The sequence below is a fragment of the Ursus maritimus genome, unplaced genomic scaffold (genome assembly GCF_017311325.1).
Source record: "Ursus maritimus isolate PB19 unplaced genomic scaffold, ASM1731132v1 scaffold_9, whole genome shotgun sequence".
Lineage (NCBI taxonomy): Eukaryota > Metazoa > Chordata > Mammalia > Carnivora > Ursidae > Ursus > Ursus maritimus.
In genome coordinates this window covers 28,832,083-28,851,809 of record NW_024427107.1, presented here as the reverse complement: position 1 = coordinate 28,851,809, position 19,727 = coordinate 28,832,083, and the positions used below count along the sequence as shown (strand labels likewise).

At 39.3% G+C, this 19,727-nt stretch overlaps 1 protein-coding gene and 1 long non-coding RNA gene across 3 annotated transcripts in view; one reads left to right on the top strand and one right to left on the bottom strand.

Annotated features, from left to right (window-relative positions):
* The window catches only part of ZBTB10 (zinc finger and BTB domain containing 10), a 39,244-nt gene extending 33,228 nt beyond the window's left edge, over positions 1–6,016 (bottom strand). Inside the window, exon 1 of one of the 2 annotated variants that reach the window (XM_008689085.2) lies at positions 4,220–6,016. In XM_008689085.2, the coding sequence (XP_008687307.1) occupies positions 4,220–4,315 (96 nt within the window). In that variant the 5' untranslated portion in view covers positions 4,316–6,016. Of the gene's footprint in view, positions 1–2,309; positions 3,291–4,219 lie in introns of those variants that run through there. The other variant, XM_040625809.1, reaches the window with a different exon arrangement.
* LOC103661370 overlaps positions 4,508–19,727 on the top strand; it is a 99,890-nt gene continuing 84,670 nt past the window's right edge. Inside the window, exons 1-3 of the long non-coding RNA XR_568051.2 lie at positions 4,508–4,642; positions 6,014–6,122; positions 14,836–15,099. This is a non-coding gene — a long non-coding RNA (uncharacterized LOC103661370). The remainder of the gene's footprint in view (positions 4,643–6,013; positions 6,123–14,835; positions 15,100–19,727) is intronic.

Here is a 19,727-nt window from a genome sequence, read left to right as displayed (position 1 = left end):
TAGGATTCAGGTCCCCCTAACCTTAAACCCAAGAATGCTCTTACAAACTGTGTTATACTGCCTCCTACAGGTAGTCGAAGGCTACAGAGAGAAGAAAAAAAAAACCTAACTGAATTCTGCCCATATGAGTAAGTCAATTCTTGAACAGGTCACTCCTACCAACAAGACAAAGATATGTTGGTGGTACCTGGGGTCAACAGCAAGGTTAACACCCCAAACTAACGTTGCAGTGAAAATAGAGAAGTCAGGATCAATTCAAGGTTGAAACATCCAAAATCCAATCAAGGAAACCAATAATATATCCTTAGACACTGGACTTACTAAATTGTATTGTCCTCAACCTAATGAAAGAATGTCCTAAGAGAAAGATGGTGTGTAAACTGTATCTAAAAAAGGGGACTTCTGAAGGGGAAAGGAGAAAAGGAGGGATAATTCAGAGATCAAGTTTAGAAAAGGTTTTACCTAGGGAATGAATTCCCTGATCCAGATAATGCTTAGGGGAGAAGTATACACCACACTAAATCTATCATAAGGTTATCCAACTAATTCCCCTTCCTCTGATTTCAGGTTCACTAAGCAGCTAATTGTATTTTGCATTCCCACTCAGATTTGCCTACAGGGACACACTATGCTGATAAGAATAACTGGTCCACTGTATATTAAGAATATGCCTTGTAACTGCCTTTTTAGGATTTTCTGAATTCAATCAACATTATTTAGAAAAGTACACTTTCATTTTCACAAATTCCCCACTTCCATCATCTTACAACATATTACTTGATCTTTAAAGCCTCCAACTCCACATCTATAAAATAAAAAATTACTTTGCAGAGTAAGGTAATGTGTGTTTGGCACAGAGAACACAAGGAAATGTTAGTTACATTTCACTCCATTACCAAGCTCACAAAGCTAGTAATTGTAGAAAGCTGAGATCTGAACCCAGATTTACTCCAAAACCCATTCTTTTTCCGTTACAACATTCCCTATAGGCTCTAGTCTCAGCTGTCACCAAGCACTCTAAGACTTAGGACAATTTACTTAACCTTTCGGGACTGTACATCTTTAAGTGACCTTTCTTCTAGGGCTTAGGCAACTCAAATTTGTGCAAAAACTATTACCATTCTCCACTGGGGAAAATAACCCTATGCTTTCAAGTTAACTTCTGAGAAAACTACTGTACTATGGGGTTACTGGATAGCACCTAATTAAGTCCAGTGTAAGTGTTCTGAACAGCAAGATCACTCCAATAAACACACAGAAGGACTAGTATCTAAAAGTTGACTTTCTAAAATCAGTGACTGGCTACCAATATGAAAGAATGAATTCCATCTACCACACAGGTTGTCTGAAAGACTTTAAACAAGAACTGCTCAACATCTCTCTTGACTTGATAAAGGATTACCAAGATGGTAAGCCCACTATTTTTAAACTGGAAATATTAAAACAAGAAATAACTAAGGTATAGCTTATCTGTTTTGTAACTGAAGTATGTTTTCAAGGAGTTTAGTAAATATATTCTCTACCAGCCTACGATATGATAGAAAGAACATCACATGAAACATCCTTAATATGCGAAGTTTAAAGTAAACTGCATTTACAAGAAACTTTTTTAAAAGGAAGGATTATGGAAAAATCTCAGCGCAAAAATCTGGGTAGAAGGAAACAAGTAAAAACTCCAGTAGCTTACCAAAAGCATGTCTTTGCTAAGAGAAAGTTCAGCAGAAAGTTCAAGGGAGATGAATGTAGTACAATTATTCACAAGGAGTGTTATCCAAATAGCTTCCTCTACATTTACATACTGCTCTCATATTTCACATTATCCTGACCTGATATAAAGAATTTTCTCAGCTGAATGTTTTCCTGAAAGGGTCAGCATCAAAGGTTAAAGAAATTGTTTAATTCATTCTTCAAAGAGTTGTCAGATTTGACTTCCATCACCATGCTGAAAGACTATGAAACGTTAAGGCAGCTTTTCTAAAATCACAGCTAATCAAATTTTTGACCACAAAGTCAACTTTTTAGGGTTAAAACTCAACCTCACTTTCTTAAACTTTTCAAAAATTCTGATGGGCAAAGAAAAGAATCATAAAAAAATAAATTCAGCGATACGATTAGAAAATTGTCATTCCATCCCCCACCCCCAAAACAGTAACTTTTGAGAACTTGTTCCCAGGCTTTCTAAACCCCCACGCATCAGCTCCCTGCAATTCCACAACTGGAACGACGCCTTCACCCAAGAAAGTGTTGTTTTTTGGCTGATAAACCTTTCCCTAAAAGATCTGAAAAAGTAGCAGCAGAATATACTGTACCTGGGCGTTGGCTTCGTGGAGTTTGTGCTCGTTAGAGACGTGGTGTCTCAGAAGAAGGGTTTTCTTGTAGTTTCGGGTCCCTCGCGAAAGCTCATCGTGCCCCACTTGAGGAAGGTCCCCGCTTCCCCCGTCCTCAGGGGTCTTTTGGCACCAGCCGCAAGACATAAGGCCAGTATCCTTGGAATACCGCAGCCAGGGAAAATCTTTGAGCCAAGAGGTCTGGAAGGAGCACTGTAGCTTCTGCATTAGGGACTTGGGCCGCGCGAGCGGGAAGTGCTGGACAGTCTCTCCTTCGCCAGCTCCCACACCGCTGCCCTCCACTTCGTCCCCGCCATCGCCGCCCGACCGCCTGCTGCTGCTGCAGCTGCCGCCTTCCGCCCCGCTGCCGTCGCCCAGGCTCGCCCCCTCCTCCTCGTCCTCGGTGCTGTCGCTCAGGGACGCGCCGTCCTGCATCAACTCCTTCCCCTCCAGCGCGTCCAGCTCCATATCCACAGCCGCTGGCCCTCGCCCATTGAAATGCCTCAGGGGCCACGCCGAGGTCTCGGGGCGGCCGCGGCTACTGCCATTGTTGCCGAGACCCCCGCCGCCGCCGCCTCCTCGGAAGGCCAGAGTCCGACGGTTCCTTTCCGCTAGCAGGGGGCCCCCCGCGCCACCGCCGCCCAGCGAGGTGGGGCCGCCCGCGTCTTGGGGGAGCAGCAACTCCTTGGTTTCCTCGGCGGCGGCGGCCGCCCCAGCGGAGGCCTCCAGGTCTTGGGGCTCCAGGCCCTCCAATTCCACTTCCTCGTCGGCCCCCCGCCCATTGAGCTGCTGAGGCGCTAGCGGCTGGGGCTGTCTTGGCTGGGGCTGCTGAGGCCAAGCCGAGGCCTCCCCGCCAGCGTTATTGTTCGTGGAGCTGCCGCCGCCGCCGCTGCCGCCACTGGCGGTGACCAACCCGCCTCCTCGGAACGCCAGCGTCCTGCGGTTCATTTCACTGAACGACATGGCGCGCGCCGCCGCCGCCGCCCGGTGCCCCGGCTCGCGCCCGGCCTCGGGCCGCGTCCCGCGCGCTCCCCGCCGCTCCCCCTCGGCTTCGCCCCCGCCCCCACCCCCGGCGTTCCGGTCTCGCGGGGCTCGGCCTCGCCCTCTCGCCCTCTCGCCCGGCTCGCGCTCGCTCCCGGGGCTGCCTCACGCGTCCACCGCCGCCCGCCGGGCCGCCGCCTCCGGCCGCCTTCTCGTCCTCCACCCCCGCCCCGCTGTGCTCCGGGCAGCGTCCCGCGCGGAGAAGGGGGCGGGCGGCGGAGAGGTGAGCAGCGAGCCGGGGGCGCGTGGGGCCTTCGAAGTTGAGAGGCGGAGTGCGGGGAGACCCTCCGCTGCCCCCTCTTTAAAGCCGCGCGCACACACCGACCCTCCAAACAGATATCCTTCCTCCGGTGAGCCGAGGAGTCCCGACGCCGCCGCCGGCTTCCCAAGCGCTGAAGGCGAGAGGCACGTTAAACTGCTGGGCTCCGCCACATAACGAACCGACAATAAAGCCGGCGGAGCGTTTCCGTCCGACCAGGCCCTGGCGGAGGTCGAATGGCAAATGAACAACGGACCGTGCGCCCACAATGCACCGGGGTAGCAGTAACCGCTGGAGGGGGAAAGGGTGGGGGCCGGGCTGGGGGAGGGGGGCTGGGCTTGGGGCTGGGCTGGGGTGGGGTGGGGGCGCCAGGGGACCGGGAAAGGGGCTGGGCCGCGCCTCCGGCCTGGGGGCGGGGGTGCGGCCGGGGGGGAAGGAAGTCGGCCGAGGGGCGGGGGACAAAAGGCCGAGCTGCTGGCTGGGGGTCTAGGGGAGGGGGCGGGCGTGTGCGGCCGGGGCCGGGCTACGCGGAGGACAAACAGCTGGCGAGTGTCAGGGTCTGGTCGCCTCCCCGCTGCCCACACGCACCTACCCGCGCCCGGGACGCACATTTTCCTTCTCTCGCCACGAGTTCACCTGGGACTTTGGAAATAACTGTGCGGTGGGAGCTGCGCTCCAGCCTTGTCATTTGCTAGGGGTGGGTGGCGGTGCCCAAGGAAGTGAACTTATTTTGTTCCTTCACAAAGACTGGACCAGGCGGTGCCTTTCACGCGAGGAGGTTACCACCGACACCTCATCGTATGCAGCATTGTGTGTGCGAGGCAGCACCTCAGGCCCAAGGCAATAATCATTTCACAGAAAATGCACCGCCCCGAGTGTCTTATTGCTGTGATGAAATGGAAATTTAAATAAAAGGTCGAACACGTGCGTTCACTGGGAAGTATTGACATGGGTGTTACATCACCACCAGCCAATCAGATAACTCCAGTCGTGTTTATACTTCTACAACCACCTTGTGAGTATTACAGTATGTCATAACGTTATAAATATTAGGCAGGGTTTTCCCCAGGAGCGGGGAGGAGTCTGCTCATACGGACGTTGTGTGCGAGTCCAAGGATTGTGTATCTAAAGACAAGAATTAGTTATTAAGATTTATTTTTTAATTGTTTACATTGCATATGGAATTTAGAATGATTAGGAGAACAGATTAAGCTAGAAAGGAAACTCATAATCTTGGCCGAGTTTTTCAGAAAAAGGTTTTCCAACTTAGGGCTCTTATACTCCTTGAAATTTTTATAAGCCAAATTTAGATATCTAAAGTATTTAGACTCATTTTACTATTTTAAAATGTGAAATAAATCTTAAATTATTTTTATTCAAATCTATTTCAGGTTTAAAAAAGATGTTCTCAAACTATGGCGAGGCTTTTTAACTTTTTAAAGAAATGTATTAATACTGGAAGTTTAATCACAAACTAATATGAAATATATTCAAGGTAATTACTCTTGAAAAAGGGAAAAAGGACATTTATATGACAGGATACACTTTTTACATTAAATACGTTAGGATGTGCATAGAAAAAAATTGGAAATATGCACAAACTCTTTACACTTATAGATTATTGTTAGAGGCTTTAATCGTCTGCATTATGTATTAATGGAAAATTATATATGTTTAATAAAGAGCATGAGCTACCATTTTTAGGCCCTCTAGTTTTATGATTCTGTTCTCTTGAAATTTTTATTTTTAAAATGAAAATATTATAGCTTTGAATATATAATAAGGAGTATGGAATATGGTATGTTTCTCAAGATTAAAAAACATTTTCTTAGACATATTATAAAATACCATTAGTATTAATATTTTTCAATGGATAAGCACATGCATGCACATCAAGACTCACATATACTGTTGATTGTATAGATTTATACAAATCAACTTCCACTTAATTCACTATAATTTTAGTATCTGTAGAAATAAACTATATATATTAAACAAAAAATGTTAGTTGTATCTTGTAGATGAAATATAATTTTAATGTAAAGAATGATGCTGATAACCTGCCACAAAAAAGGTTTTGGCTTTGAGTTATTTTTCCAGTAATAATCATATTGTCATCTGCCTACCAGTGATAAACAGCTTGAAATTCTGATAGAGATCCTCAGATTGGTATTGTTTGTGGGGGGGGGTTTCATTTTTATCTTGCTTTGTTTTAGTTGTTAGGAAATCTAAGACAGTATAGAATCATGACACTGACCTAATTTGTACTTTGGAGAAGAAAGGATTCTGCCCGCTTGGGTGCATTTAATATGTGTTTCCATGTAATATATGGAAGAATGTTATAATAATACTGTACTTTGTCCTTAACGCATTTTTTCAATTCCAGGCACTTTGCAAATAAATGCATTATTTATTGTATTTTAACCACCACTGCCTCCTACATAAAAGAGAGAAGAATTACTGAAATTAACTGCTTATCTGGGATTAAGGTAATGGTAAGTGAAAATGGACTTAAGAATTTTCATTTCAACTTTACAAATTGTTTTCATTCCCAAACCGTTAAATGTGTATCTGTGCTTCTTTTCATCTTATATGTCTAGTACCTAATAAGCACTATATAAGTTTATGCTAGTATTATTACTTTTGCTTTCTGATAGCACCAGAGTTACCACAAATGTTTGACTCCCTAATGGTGTGAATTGTGTCAGGACTGGTTTTTCTCAGATATATATCTTATCTTCTATTTTGTAAAATCCACCTTGTTTTCTGTCTGGAATTATATTTAAACATGGACTAATTAGGAATGAACACTAGATTCAAATGGTACAAATAAATGACTTAAATTCTAGGACTACTGAACTAACAGCCAAACAGTGTGACTGTGTGGTGTGTGTATGTATTTATATTTCTATCATTTTTTCTGTATAAATATATATTCAGTTGTCTTTCTCTAACCCCTAAGGAAGATGGAATCAGAAGCAAAGTAGAAGATAGTACTCAAAAATGTCTCAAAACAGCCCTGTGAGGGAACTTTGAGTAGCAGAAGGGGATCTCCTGTTCTGTAAATGGAGTTTTTAAGAATTCCCCCACCCCTTCCAGTCTCCTGCTAGCAAGCAGGGATCTGTTCTCCCCTTAGCCCCTACATTTGCTGTTGGGGGTTCTACCATATTTAAGGGGATTCCCCCTTATGCTTACCAGGGGAACCCCTCAAGAATGGGGCATTCCCCAACCAATTTATCCCCTAATTTCACTTTAGGCTATGTAAAAGTGCTGTAGGTTACCTTGCTACTGGCCCACCGTAACTGCTGTGAGGCTGAGATCCTATATCTTGGTCAGCTGATCTTTGACAGCCAAACGTGACTATCATTTACGGCCTAGGTAGGGACACTTTGCGTCTTTAGGTTCTGAGGATAGTGGCCTATGATTCTGTCTGTGGGATTGACATGTGTTATCCACCAGAACAAAGTGCCTGAGAATGGTAACTGTGTGTTATTCACTCTTAAAATCCCCTACTCCAATCCCAGCTTGGCATATAGTAGGCAATTAGGAAATGTTTGTTGAATAATTTATCTTTCCGTGCAATGTGTTCTGGTAGGCAACTTTTTCTTCTGTTTCTTCTTTTTTCTTTACTTACTTTGTAAAAGGGGTTATTTTTTTTTAAGTACTGAACTAATGTTTCCATTGAATGTATGTTAAAAAAATAATCACATATATATGTGATGGCTAGCAATGGAATATTATTCTGTCTTTAAAAAAAAAGGGAAATCTTGCCATTTGCAACAACATGGATAAAACTGGAGGACATTATGGTAAGTGAAATAAGCCAGACACAGAAGGAAAAATACTGCATGATATTACTTTTATGAGGTAGTTAGTCAAACTCCTAGAAGCAGAAAATGGAGTAATGGTTGCCAGCAGTTGGGGGGAGAGGGAAATGAGAAATATTAGTCAAAGGGTACAAAGTTTCAGCTGTACAAGGTGAGTAGTCTTGGACATCTACTGTATAGCATCGTGCCTGCATTTAACAATACTGTAGTGTATAAAATTTTGCTAAGAATGTAGGTCTTAAGTGTCCTTCACAAAAATATAATAAAGTGGGCAGTAGAAAACTTTTGAAGGTGATGGATATGTTCATGGCATAGATTGTGGTGATGGTTTCACAGATGTATACTTATCTCCATACTCATCAATTTGTATGCATTAAACGGGTACAGCAGGGTGCCTGGCTGGCTCAGAAGAGCATGCCCCTCTTGATCTCAGGGTTGTGAGTTCGAGCCCCAAGTTGGGTGTAGAGATAAAAGGTTTAAAAATATATATATGTATAGCTTTTCGTATGTCAGTTGTTCCTCAAGAAAGGGATTTAAGCCAAAAAAGCTATGATAATCATGTAGTTGAATATAAATAATATTATATTATTTACACCATTTTCTATGTAGCTTACAGTGAATTACAGTTTACACATTGCCTTGTAAGTTAAATCAAGGTTAGGTATTCTTATCCTCATTTAACAGGTGAGGAAACTCAAGTACAAAAGGTTTAACCAACTTGCTCAAGATTATTGGATGAGGCAGAAGTTACATTTGTAAGGTTGAAGACAACCTCTAGTCTAAGGCACCCTTTGTCACCAAAACACACATGATACACTATATCTGCATAATTACAGGCTACACGCAATTTAAAATTTTTTTCATACTTTAAACATACTCATAGGAGAAAAAAATAAGAAAAAAGATCACTCATTTTTTCTGGTAACAAAACCACTATTGTGTAAATATAGTCATCTTTTTCTATGCCTAGCTAAAATTGTTTTTTGTTTTTTATGAATTGGATATTAGCATATTTGTGCTTCTGGCTATTAATATGTTTTAATATGATTAAATATTTTTAGTGTCATTTTAATGGCTATGGGTATATCATAATTGATTTAAAATGGTCTTCCATTGTTGGACTTAATCATTGTTCACAATTTTTTTGGTCATTATAAACAATCCTTTAGTGAATATTCATAAAACTAAAAATTTGTGTCTATTATTTCTTTCGGATAAATCCTAAAAGGGGAATTTCTTGCAAAAGGAATAAACATTTTAATAAAGCTATTAGTGTCATTTGATTGCTCTCCACGAATGCTCTCAAAAGTATAAAAAGTACCAAAAGAAAATACAATTAGGGAAGTATTTTTATAATATTGGGCCATGAAAGACCTAGTTCTAAGTAGAACACACAAATAAGAGCTTTAAAGAAAAAGGTCTGACAGAATTGAATATGTAAAATTATAAAACTTTTGTTTTTCAGAGACATAATAATTTTTTTTAGGTGTACTAGGAAAAAGAAATCCGGGATATATATGACAGACAAAGGCTTAATATCACTAATACAGAAAGGGCTCTTATAAATCAATAAGTCAAACACATATCTAGTAGAGGAAAAAATGTGCTTTAAAGACATAGAAAACTATATAAGAAGGAGTATAAATGACTGGTAAACATGTGGGAAGATATGCAGACTTGGTCAGTAATCAGAGGAGTGTACATAAAAAACACAGGTGGATAAGTAATTTTTTAATCCATCAGAGGTATAGTAAATATTTATAAATATAATTGGGAATGTAGAATAACTTGTCTGGTAGGCTGTTTGGCTATATGTATCAAAAAAGAAAAAAATATATATGTATCTTTTTACCCAGCAATTTCCTTTCTAGAAGTTTATCCAGGACAGGTATATTAAGATGTCTGTGCAAGGATGTTCATTGTAGCACTGTTTATAAGCCTAAAAAACTAGAGCTTCCATCGATGTGGGGTTATTTACATACATTATGGCACATGCTTATAATGAATTATTGACCAACCATTAAAAAGGCTGATGTGGCATTTTTTGAGTCCAAGGCTTATCACTGAGTGAAAAAAAAAAGCAGTATGTTAACATATATAATAGGAATGATTAATTCAAACAATTAATGTTTATTGATAGCCATGGTCCCTAGAATGTATACATAAGTTCGTATGTGAATACTAACATGGAAAGTAGTTTAAAAGGATAGTCACCAGAATGGGGATGGTAATTATCTCAGTAGTTGAATTTCAGTTTTAAAAAAAATTTCTTGACAAATTTTCTGTACTGCTGTATATTGAGAATATAATTTATATTGGGTATATAATCCAAAAAGCTGATAAAGCTATTTTCATTTTGGGAGAAAAAGTTAACTTTGATAATCGATGACATGCTTTTTCCCAGACTTCTGGGAAGGAGTACTGTTCATTCTTCTTTTTCTCCACTCACTGTGAACCCATTTTGCCTTGCCCCTAAAAGATAAACGTAGAAGATTTAAAAGACAAAAACCAGTGTGTCTTTGCTTAGAAAATCCCAATCCCTTCAAAACCTGATTTTTCAAAGTCTCAAGTTTACATGCCTAAATTCAGAGAAGCGTCTATCTCAGTAAATCATACATTCTCGCCCCACCCTCTCACCCATTCCTACAGTGAAGCCAGTTAATCTTTTCAAAATGCAAATCTGATCCTATCACCCCACCCACACTCATGCTTAAAACCCTGCTGAAGGTCTCAATTACTTTCTGTTGGTCTAGTATCAAATCACTTTCTAAGCACTGGCCTGGAGAGTCCAGCAAGGTCTGGCTGCCTTTCACACTCTAGCTCTATCTCATGTCTGATTTCCCCCTACCTCTAACCCTCTCCACAGCCTTTTCCTTTCCTTCATGTTTGCTCTGATACCTGCCTGGCCTTCGTACAGGCTGTTCCCTGTCAGTAATGTTTTTCCCTCCTTTCTCCTAATTAATTCACATTCATCCTTAGATCACTTCCTCAGGGCAGCTTTTCCTAACCACCCACACCCACCAATATTCAAATACCCTGTTGCAGAGTCTCTTAACCATTTTTTAATTCTCCTTCACGGCACTTGTCATAATTGCACTTTTTAAACATGTGTAATTAATTATTTGATTATTGCATGCTCCCCTAATAAACCAAAACTCCATGAAGACAAGGACTACTTCTGGTTTTGCTCAATACTGTTTCCATCATCGAGAAACAGTGACTGTGACATCACAGACAATCAGTAAGGATTTGTCAAATAAATCAATATATTTTTCAAACACTAGGTATACACAACCGTGGACTTTCAACAAAAGACTAAAACATAGATCAGAATAAATTGATCAGAATAAACTAACAGAGCAGAAATACCTCAGGTGTTAAGTGTTGATAATATTTGCATGCTGTACAATGTAAAGCATTTTTATAAAGTATACAGTTGTAGAAAGACTATTTTGAAGTTTTTAAGAACTAAAGCTAGTGAATAAAAATAATCCAATTGCAACTACTATAATAGGTCATTAATATACACAAGTGAAATGTTGCTTTATCTGTGAAGTTATGGTTTTATTTATTTATTTTTAAAGATTTTATGTATTTATTTGTCAGAGAGAGAGCACAAGCAGGGGAAGCAGCAGGCAGAGGGAGAAGCAGGCTCCCCGCCAAGCAAGGAGCCCAGTGCGGGACACCATCCCAGAACCCTGGGATCATGACCTGAACCCAAGACAGACACTTAACCAACTGAGCCACCCAGGTGTCCCTTTGAAGTTATGGTTTTAATCAAAAATATTTGAAAATTCAGGGGTGCTTTGACTGGCTTAGTAGAGTGTGTGACTCTCGACCTCAGGGTTGTGCATTCAAGCCCCATGTTGAGTGTGGAGCCTACTTAAAATTTAAAAAAAAAATTAAAAATTAGGTGAATAGCATTTTAAAAATATTTGAAAATTCAGAATTTAATAATAGCTGACCATTTTGTGACTGCAGTTTCTCTGCGTTTTAATTAATCAAAAATAGGAGTTAGCTCACTGTTCTCTGAGAAAGATGAAGTAAAAAGAAAAATGCCTTCTTCGTATATGTGAGTTGTACAAAAATAGATTATTTTTACAATATGAATTTTTTATATTGGCTGTAAAGAATGAGAACAATGAAGCAGGGGTATTGAAAACTCAATTACTAAAACTGTATATACATTACCATTTTATAGGAGATCCATCTCAAATATTTAGTTTACGGATACTGTTTGGTTCACAAATTCATTTTCCTGATGGATTGATTAACTAGGCTCTGATCAGTAGCCACAGATTTCATGCTAATCCTCTTTCATAAGTTTACAAATACAAACCAGTTACCTTCAGAAGGACCACGTGAGAAAACATGGAAGGGAGAAAGATGCCAGGGCCATAAAGGTACAGTGCTATGAAGAAATGTCCTAAAACAGGACTTGCTACTCAACTTTATACAATCATTACATAGGGGGCTTAAATTCCAAATAAATTGACTTCCTTCCCCAGAATTTGGAGGTAATGTCAAAGTCAGAAAATACCACACTTTGGGGGCACCTGGATGGCTCAGTCAGTGAAGCCTCTGCTTTCGGCTCAGGTCATGATCCCAGGGTCCTGGGATTGAGGCCCACGTCGGGCTCCCTGCTCAGTGGGGAGTCTGCTTCTCCCTTTCCCTCTACCAGCTCCCCCTGCTTATGCTCTCTGTCTCAAATAAATAAATAAAATCTTAAAAAAAAAAGAAAGAAAAAGAAAATACCACACTTTGAAACTAAAGCTAATGGAATTAGTATACTTTCAGGTCTAGTCCAGTGCTCTATACTCAGCTCTGGAGGTATACCAGGAATTTCTTTCTTTCTTTCTTTTTTTTTTTTTTAAAGATTTTGTTTATTTGACAGAGATAGAGACAGCCAGCGAGAGAGGGAACACAAGCAGGGGAAGTGGGAGAGGAGGAAGCAGGCTCATAGCGGAGGAGCCTGATGTGGGGCTCGATCCCATAACGCCGGGATCACTCCCTGAGCCAAAGGCAGATGCTTAACCGCTGTGCCACCCAGGCGCCCCATACCAGGAATTTCTAAGAGATGTGTGAACTTAGATAGTTTTTAAGAGAATTAGTGGTTAGGCTGTCAACTTCCATATGCACTGTTTTTCCAAAACTCAGCTGCTAAAGAACCCGCCTTACCCCGCGCAATCATCTTTTCCCTTCACCAAAAAGAGGCATACCTTTCACCTACTCCTAAACTTACTGTGTTAACATTGCCGCAGGATGGAAAAGGGGCACCAGAGACAGAAGCAAAATGTCCCTAATTACTTGGTAGCTACACTTTTGCAAATGGTTTTTAGCTTTTCCTTTCAATAAAACTGAAGAAGAACTTAACCAAAGTGTCAGTTAATCATTAAAAATAGTTTTCAACAATAGATCACTAAGGGTTTTTTGCACATAACTTGGAAGGAGTTTAAAGAATTTTGTGACGTAACAAACAAAACCCCTTCTATTCCCATCATTCATAATTTTTCGTGAAGAAATGGTCTCAGCACATCTTCAAAAGAAGAAAAAAAGGAATGAAGTGTATGACAAACCCTTTCTCAGCCTAGGAAACAAATTCTGACCACATTAATTAGTTGAAGAAACTTAGCTAATAAAGAAATGTATTTTCAATAAATGTTTATATTGTGTTTAATATCAATATATTTATGTTACTTTGACCAAATGTGCACTAGTAATTATAATGGTAACTCATTTCAGGATATTTTTATAACATTTAGGGTTACAGAAATTTTTGAAATTAAATTTCAATTGATAATGGACTTCTGAGTATAAATGTCATATTATAAAACTCTGGAAGTGGAATGGAAATAAAAAGGAATAATGTAAATTTTTCAACTGTTTGTTCATATATTTTTAAGCGAATAATGGTGGGTATTAAATAATTATGGTATATAGATTCCATTAGATGGATTTTCTAAGATATTTTATTTTGTAGTGTCAATATTTATAACATGCCAGAAATGACATTCATTACAATTTGAACTTACAATGAAAATATCTCAGATGCTACCTTAAAAATGTATAAAAGGGTACATAGTATTACAAAATTATTTTGGGGAGGACACTGATCTATTTTTTGTGAGTTGATAATGAAAAAAAAACTAGAAAAATTTTCATAAAGTTAAATTTGTTCAATTTAAAAGATTATTATTTTAAATTATATCCTTTCTAATGGTTTAGACTTAAGAGATATTTTGAAATTATGGTAATGGACAGTAGCTTTATTTTTAATGATCTTTTCTTCATTGCTCCCTAAAATGTTTTTAAAAAGTTATTTTTACTAACTCACAAAATTCAAAACCCTGAGAGAACAACTGGTCTAATAGAATGTAAACAGGAATGTTTATTTTATAAAACAGAATATTCTGGAATTACTAAGGAATGGAGATAGCCAGTTTACTACCTAGTTAGTGGACATAGCCAACAAGCACTTTAAAGACATTTTTTCAGTTTCTACTGTGTACTAAACACCAGGATTTAGTAGATAAATAAGCTTATCCCAACCCTCAAGAAACTCACTTTTCAGTGAGGGAGAGGAATATGTAAACGAATAATTGTAATGGTTAAGTGTTGATAGAGATAATATAAAATTGCTGTGGAAACATGGAGGATAGAATGACTATTGCTTGCTTTAAAAATTGAATTGCTAGGGAATATAGATAACAATAGGAATTTGGCCAAAATAAAAGGATACTTATCCTAAAAGTAAGGCCATTTTAAGTAGTTCAATGTGTTTAGACTCTAGAACTGCTTGAAGTGAGATTTGTAAAGAAAGAGCGGGGAGACAGCAATAGTTTGTTTTTTATCCTGAAAGTGATGGGAAGACTGAAAGACTTTTTAAGCAAGGAAATGAGTAAATCAGACACTTCTTAATAACATCTAATTCCTAATTATATGCTCATTCAACAATTTGATCTTTAATTTAGCCTCCTATGTAGGCTCACCCACTAGGAAGAAATTCTCTTAGTAAACATGAACAAGGTAGGTTACCCTGCCAGGTAAATGTTCTACTGAAAAATAATGAGTTGCCAATCTCTTCTGAACTGGTTTGAGATAGTGTCCCAAATCGAATATATTTTAAATACAGTGAACAGGCCCAGTTTTGGGATGCTCCAACCTGGGTTGCAGATCTGAGACAATATTATTGAGATCAATGAATTATTTCTACTTCTCGAAGGCCTGCCTAAAAGGCTAATGGGACTTCTAAAGACCTTCTCAATCCTAACCTAAAGATGACATATCCATCAGCCTCTCGGGTCTATTGAGAATTCAGTAGTCATGATGAAAATCATTTCATAAAAGATGATAATTTAAAAATCCTCAACACAACTTCCAGAAATGAAGATGAAGCTCTTCCAAGCATTCGTGACCAACCGACATAAAATTTGCCTCAACCTTCGAGATATTTACTCCTGCAACAAGAGCCATAAGGAATGGCTGTGCCATTACGCCTCTGTTCTCAAAAGGAGTGGACCAGACAGCGTGAGTGGAGAAGGAAAAATTCGTAAGTGCCTTTGGATAAACTGCTCAAAGTAGTTGCACTACTTACAAGGGCTCAGCAGAGTCTTCTGCGTGAACGAGGATAGTCGACGCGAGTGAGGTAAGTTGTTTTCCTTTTGGTGAAATGAGAATTGATTCATTCATTTTGGCTTGATAAGTTTTTTGACTGCTCTGAGATCTATTTCCCCCAGGCCAGTCACAGTCAGTGTTGTACTGTGCAAAGTTATTATGCCTCACTGGTCAGTGGAACAATTAGGCTCACTGAACAAGTACAATTCAGGTCCAGCCTACTTTTTTTTTCTGTTTAAGTAACCTGACCTAACAACCATGGGATTCTGTTGTTGACTCTTAAATATTTCAGGATTTTCAGGTTTGCTCAAGAGACATAAATAATCAATTCGTGATTCAGAGACTTCTTCCTGCTCATGTGCTCAGTGTCACATTAGTTAATACACGTACGTCTACAAAGGTATCCACAAGTGATGGGCTTATGGTTTTACTGTACAGGACTTCAGTTTTCACCTTGTGAGACTTGGGAAAGCTACCGAGTATCTCTAGACCCTGGTTTTCTCATTTCTAAAATTAAGCTAATAATAGAAAGGTAGTAACCTTCTAAGTCTGTTGTGATAATTTAAAGAAATTATATACGTAAAGCACTTAGCTTGGTGCCTGGCAAGTAAAAGCCAACAAATTAATTTACTCAATTCTTCAAACACTACATGCTGGATAGTAGAGATAAGTACTAGAGATAAAATAGGGAGCAAGAATAGACAGTTCTTTTGACAGTTACAATCTCATGGAGCAGGCTAACAGTTAAATAATCACAAGAGCAAATGTAAAGAAGAAGAAGGAGAGAAAAGAAGGAGAAAAACATGGTTTTGGAGCTTATAATAGAAAGGTAAGACTTGGCTTTTGAGGGTCATCAGAGATTTCTCTGGGAAAGTGGCATCTGAAGGATGATTAAGAGTTAACTCGGTGAAGTGGAGAAGAGAGATGGCTTTCCAGCCAGTGCAGAGGCCTGAAGAAGAATGGGTCATCACAGGTTTGAAGGATAGAAAGCAAGCACCAGTGGCTGGAGAAGTTGAGGGGGAGGGAACAGGATGTGAGAAAAGGTGGGTTTGAGATGAAGTGGATATGATCCATTGAATCGCAGTTTTAAGTTTGTCTTTTTGATAAGAGCAATGGGAAACTGCTAAAGGACTTTTGAATGTAGTAGGAAGAAGGGACAGCATGAAATACTATGATCAGATTTGGATTTTCAGATCATCTTGGGTGCAGATAACAGAAAAGATGAGGACCAAAGGAAATAGAGGCCATTATAAGAGATGATGAAAACTTGGACTAGATTAATAATGTTAAAGGTGGAGAGAACTGCACAAACTTAAGAGATCTGGAAGGGAAACTTTATATAAGTTGGCGATGGATTGGCTATGGGGATTAAAAAAGAGCGAAGTGTGGAGATGACTCCTAAGTGTCTGACAGCAGTCACTAAAACTGGTAACACCAGAAGAGCAAAGTTTGGGAGTCAAGTTATGAATTCACGTTTGGAAATTTCGAGTTTCTTTTGAGATATTTTTGAGGACATGTTAAGTAGGCTTCAGCTCATAGGATATATAAGTCTCCTTAATATATGTGTATACACACATGCACATACATGTATGTTGTCGGTGGATAGGTGGTGACTTTTTCACCTGTAAAATGGGCACACTAATCTTGCCTCACAGGAGTGGTGTAAGAAATGAGTTGGGGAGGAGGTACATAAAGTGCCTAAGTATGTATCCATGATTGTGCCAGGCCAACAGGTAGAAGAAAAGGCACTGGGTCCAGTAGTGGCAGAGTGATATGGAAATGCCTGAGGAAATGATGTAAAGAGTGTCAGATAAGCAGCAGCTAGAATCAAGTATGATAAACCCAAGAGTCTGGTATATACCACTTTTGAAGGCTGATCACTGGATTTTGTCAGCAAGCTACCCAGATATTTTCTAAATGAGAAATTACTGAATCTGAAGTCTGGAAAGGCTCTTACTAATACTAACTATGACATTAAAGTATTCAAGGCAAGTTTTCATGGAAATTCATGAACATTTATTGAGGGTCACTAGTCCAGTGTGGTAAGGTCAATGAAAAATTTCTGGAACTGAAGAGTAGAAGTTGAACACAGAAAGAAGGAGGAAAGTGTGTTCTCGTAGGAGTGAAGAGTACTGAGACTTTAAAAAGCACAGATCTGTAAAAGCACAGTGGGATGAAAGGAGTGAAATTATTTTGGAATGAATAACGTTTGGGGAATGATAAGGGATGATATTGGATAGGTTAAGGGACCAAATGATGGAAAGTAAGTAAATGATGGGATCTATCAGAAAATTGTAAGCAGGGAAATAATTGGTCTTGCTTTTAGGTAGAAAAGGTTCAGACCATCATATAAACTAGAGAATGGAATTGAAGACTGGAGAGACAGAGTTTCCAGTTATGATGCCATTGCAGTACAATAGGTAAAAGAGGCCTGATGTCCAGGAGGCATTTGGAAAGTAGTCTGGATTGGAGATATATATAGTGTATGTATTATACTAAACTGTACTAAAGTATGCTATATACACACTATACTATACCATAGTATATACTGTATATACTATGTACTCTAGTATACTATAGACTGTATACGTGTACTATATATATACTGTAATATTATATATATATATACATACACACAGACACACACTATAATATATATTATATACATATCCCCAAACATATATGTGTTTGGGGATTATCAGCTTATAATAGGTAATTTAAATCACTGTAAATTAAATAAATTAAGGACAAAGTGAAAAGAGAAAGAATTTAACAAGGACCCTGTGAAACAGCATCATTTAAGGAACAGGTGTAGTAAGAGGATCCTGAGGTCTCTTATCCAATAATCTTCATGCTTAAAAGTTCTTCCTTATGTCTAACTTAGATATTTGATGCTGTAATCAAAGTCTGTTTCTTCTGTCCACTCTCCAGTTGAGATAGAAAGCAACTGTTCATCATCTTGTATATAACAACCCTTCCTATGCTTGAATACTGTTATTAAGAAACCTGGTAGTCTTCTCTAACTTAGGCTAAATAATTTCTAGCTCCCATTTTCCCAACCCTTTAATCATCTCTGTGACTCTCTGTTGAATCGCTTCCACTTTCTCCACATCCCTCTTTAACTTGTGGAGTTCATTGCTGGACGTTGTACTTTTGTGATTCACTGAGGATCACAGAAGAATTTTCTTAATTTTTTATAAGGTAACTTCATGCATCCCAGTGCTATGCTTGGATTTGCTCCATGTCAAATACAGGATCTCTAGTAAACTAGTTATTTTGGCTATTTATGCCTAACTGGCTGATTTTTTGTATTTATTGTTAACATTAAATCCCTATTGATTGTGGCATTTCGAAGGGATCGTTCTCAATACGGTGGTTGAATGAAATACTTTTATCTGCCCTGGTCTCAGTTTGGGTAGGAGGCAGAAGCTTTGTACTCCCATGTCCTTGCATAGGATGACATAGATTAAACACACGTTCTTTTCCATCTCCCCTTTGTTGTTTGAACTGTAGAATCAGATTAAAGTGTGAATGTGAAGGAACCTCACTTATTCCACGTGTCTGTCCCCCATACTCCACTGTGAGCTTCTTGAAGGAGGAACGCAATTCTGGTTATCTTTACATTCTCATTTCATTTTTTTATCTCAAGGAAAATTACATTTGATGCCTGCCTTAAATCAAGTGTGGAAAAGGAAGGTCTTAAGCAGCAATGGCAGTCAAGTTCCATCTTGCTTGTCAGCTCCAATTGATTGGTAGCAATTTAATTATTTCTGAGCATTGTGATTAGAAGGATTCTGCAGCAGAGTCCTAGATCATCAAAAAATGTTGTGGCAAATTAAAATTGTCAAAAATTAGACCTGTGAATTGCCATAGCAGTTGTTTACCTTGGTTGGACACGGGACACGGGAGAGGAGGCACAGGTAGTCCATATTCGCTGTTAAAAACATCAGGAGTTATACCTTCATCCCTATACAATGCCTTGGTCCCAGACAAGTAATGGACTACTTCTGTGAGAAAGAAAATAGCACTTTGTTCAGTTTATAGATCATAGTGAAAACAACAGAAGATCTCAGAGGTCATGGCCCTACTTAAAAAAAAATTATCCACCCACTCATTTTGCCCAATTGCATAAGGTCTATCTTTAGTAGCTCTTGGAAATTGTGTCAGTGCTAATCTGCATGGTTGCCACACAGGATTCTGAAATGTCATTATAAGAGTTTTATTCATGGTGCTTTCCTTGACACTTCTCAGAAAATAGTTTTGATTTAACTTAAAAGTCAACAAAAATAATAGAGTTTTTTTTTTTTAACTAATCAAAGAATTCAGCTGCTACTTTAAAACTTCCACAGGAGGGGCGCCTGGGTGGCTCAGTCATTAAGCGTCTGCCTTCGGCTCAGGACATGATCCCAGGGTCCTGGGATCGAGCCCCACATTGGGCTCCCTGCTCCGCTGGGAGTCTGCTTCTTCCTCTCCCACTCCCCCTGCTTGTGTTCCCTCTCTCATAGACTGTCTCTCTCTCTCTGTCAAATAAATAAATAAAAAATCCTAAAAAAAATAAATAAATGTTCCACAAGAAATCTTATGGTACTATTGCTAATCGTTACTGTTATAGCATATTGTCAAATTATGTATTAATAGACAAAGAACTGAATCACTAAA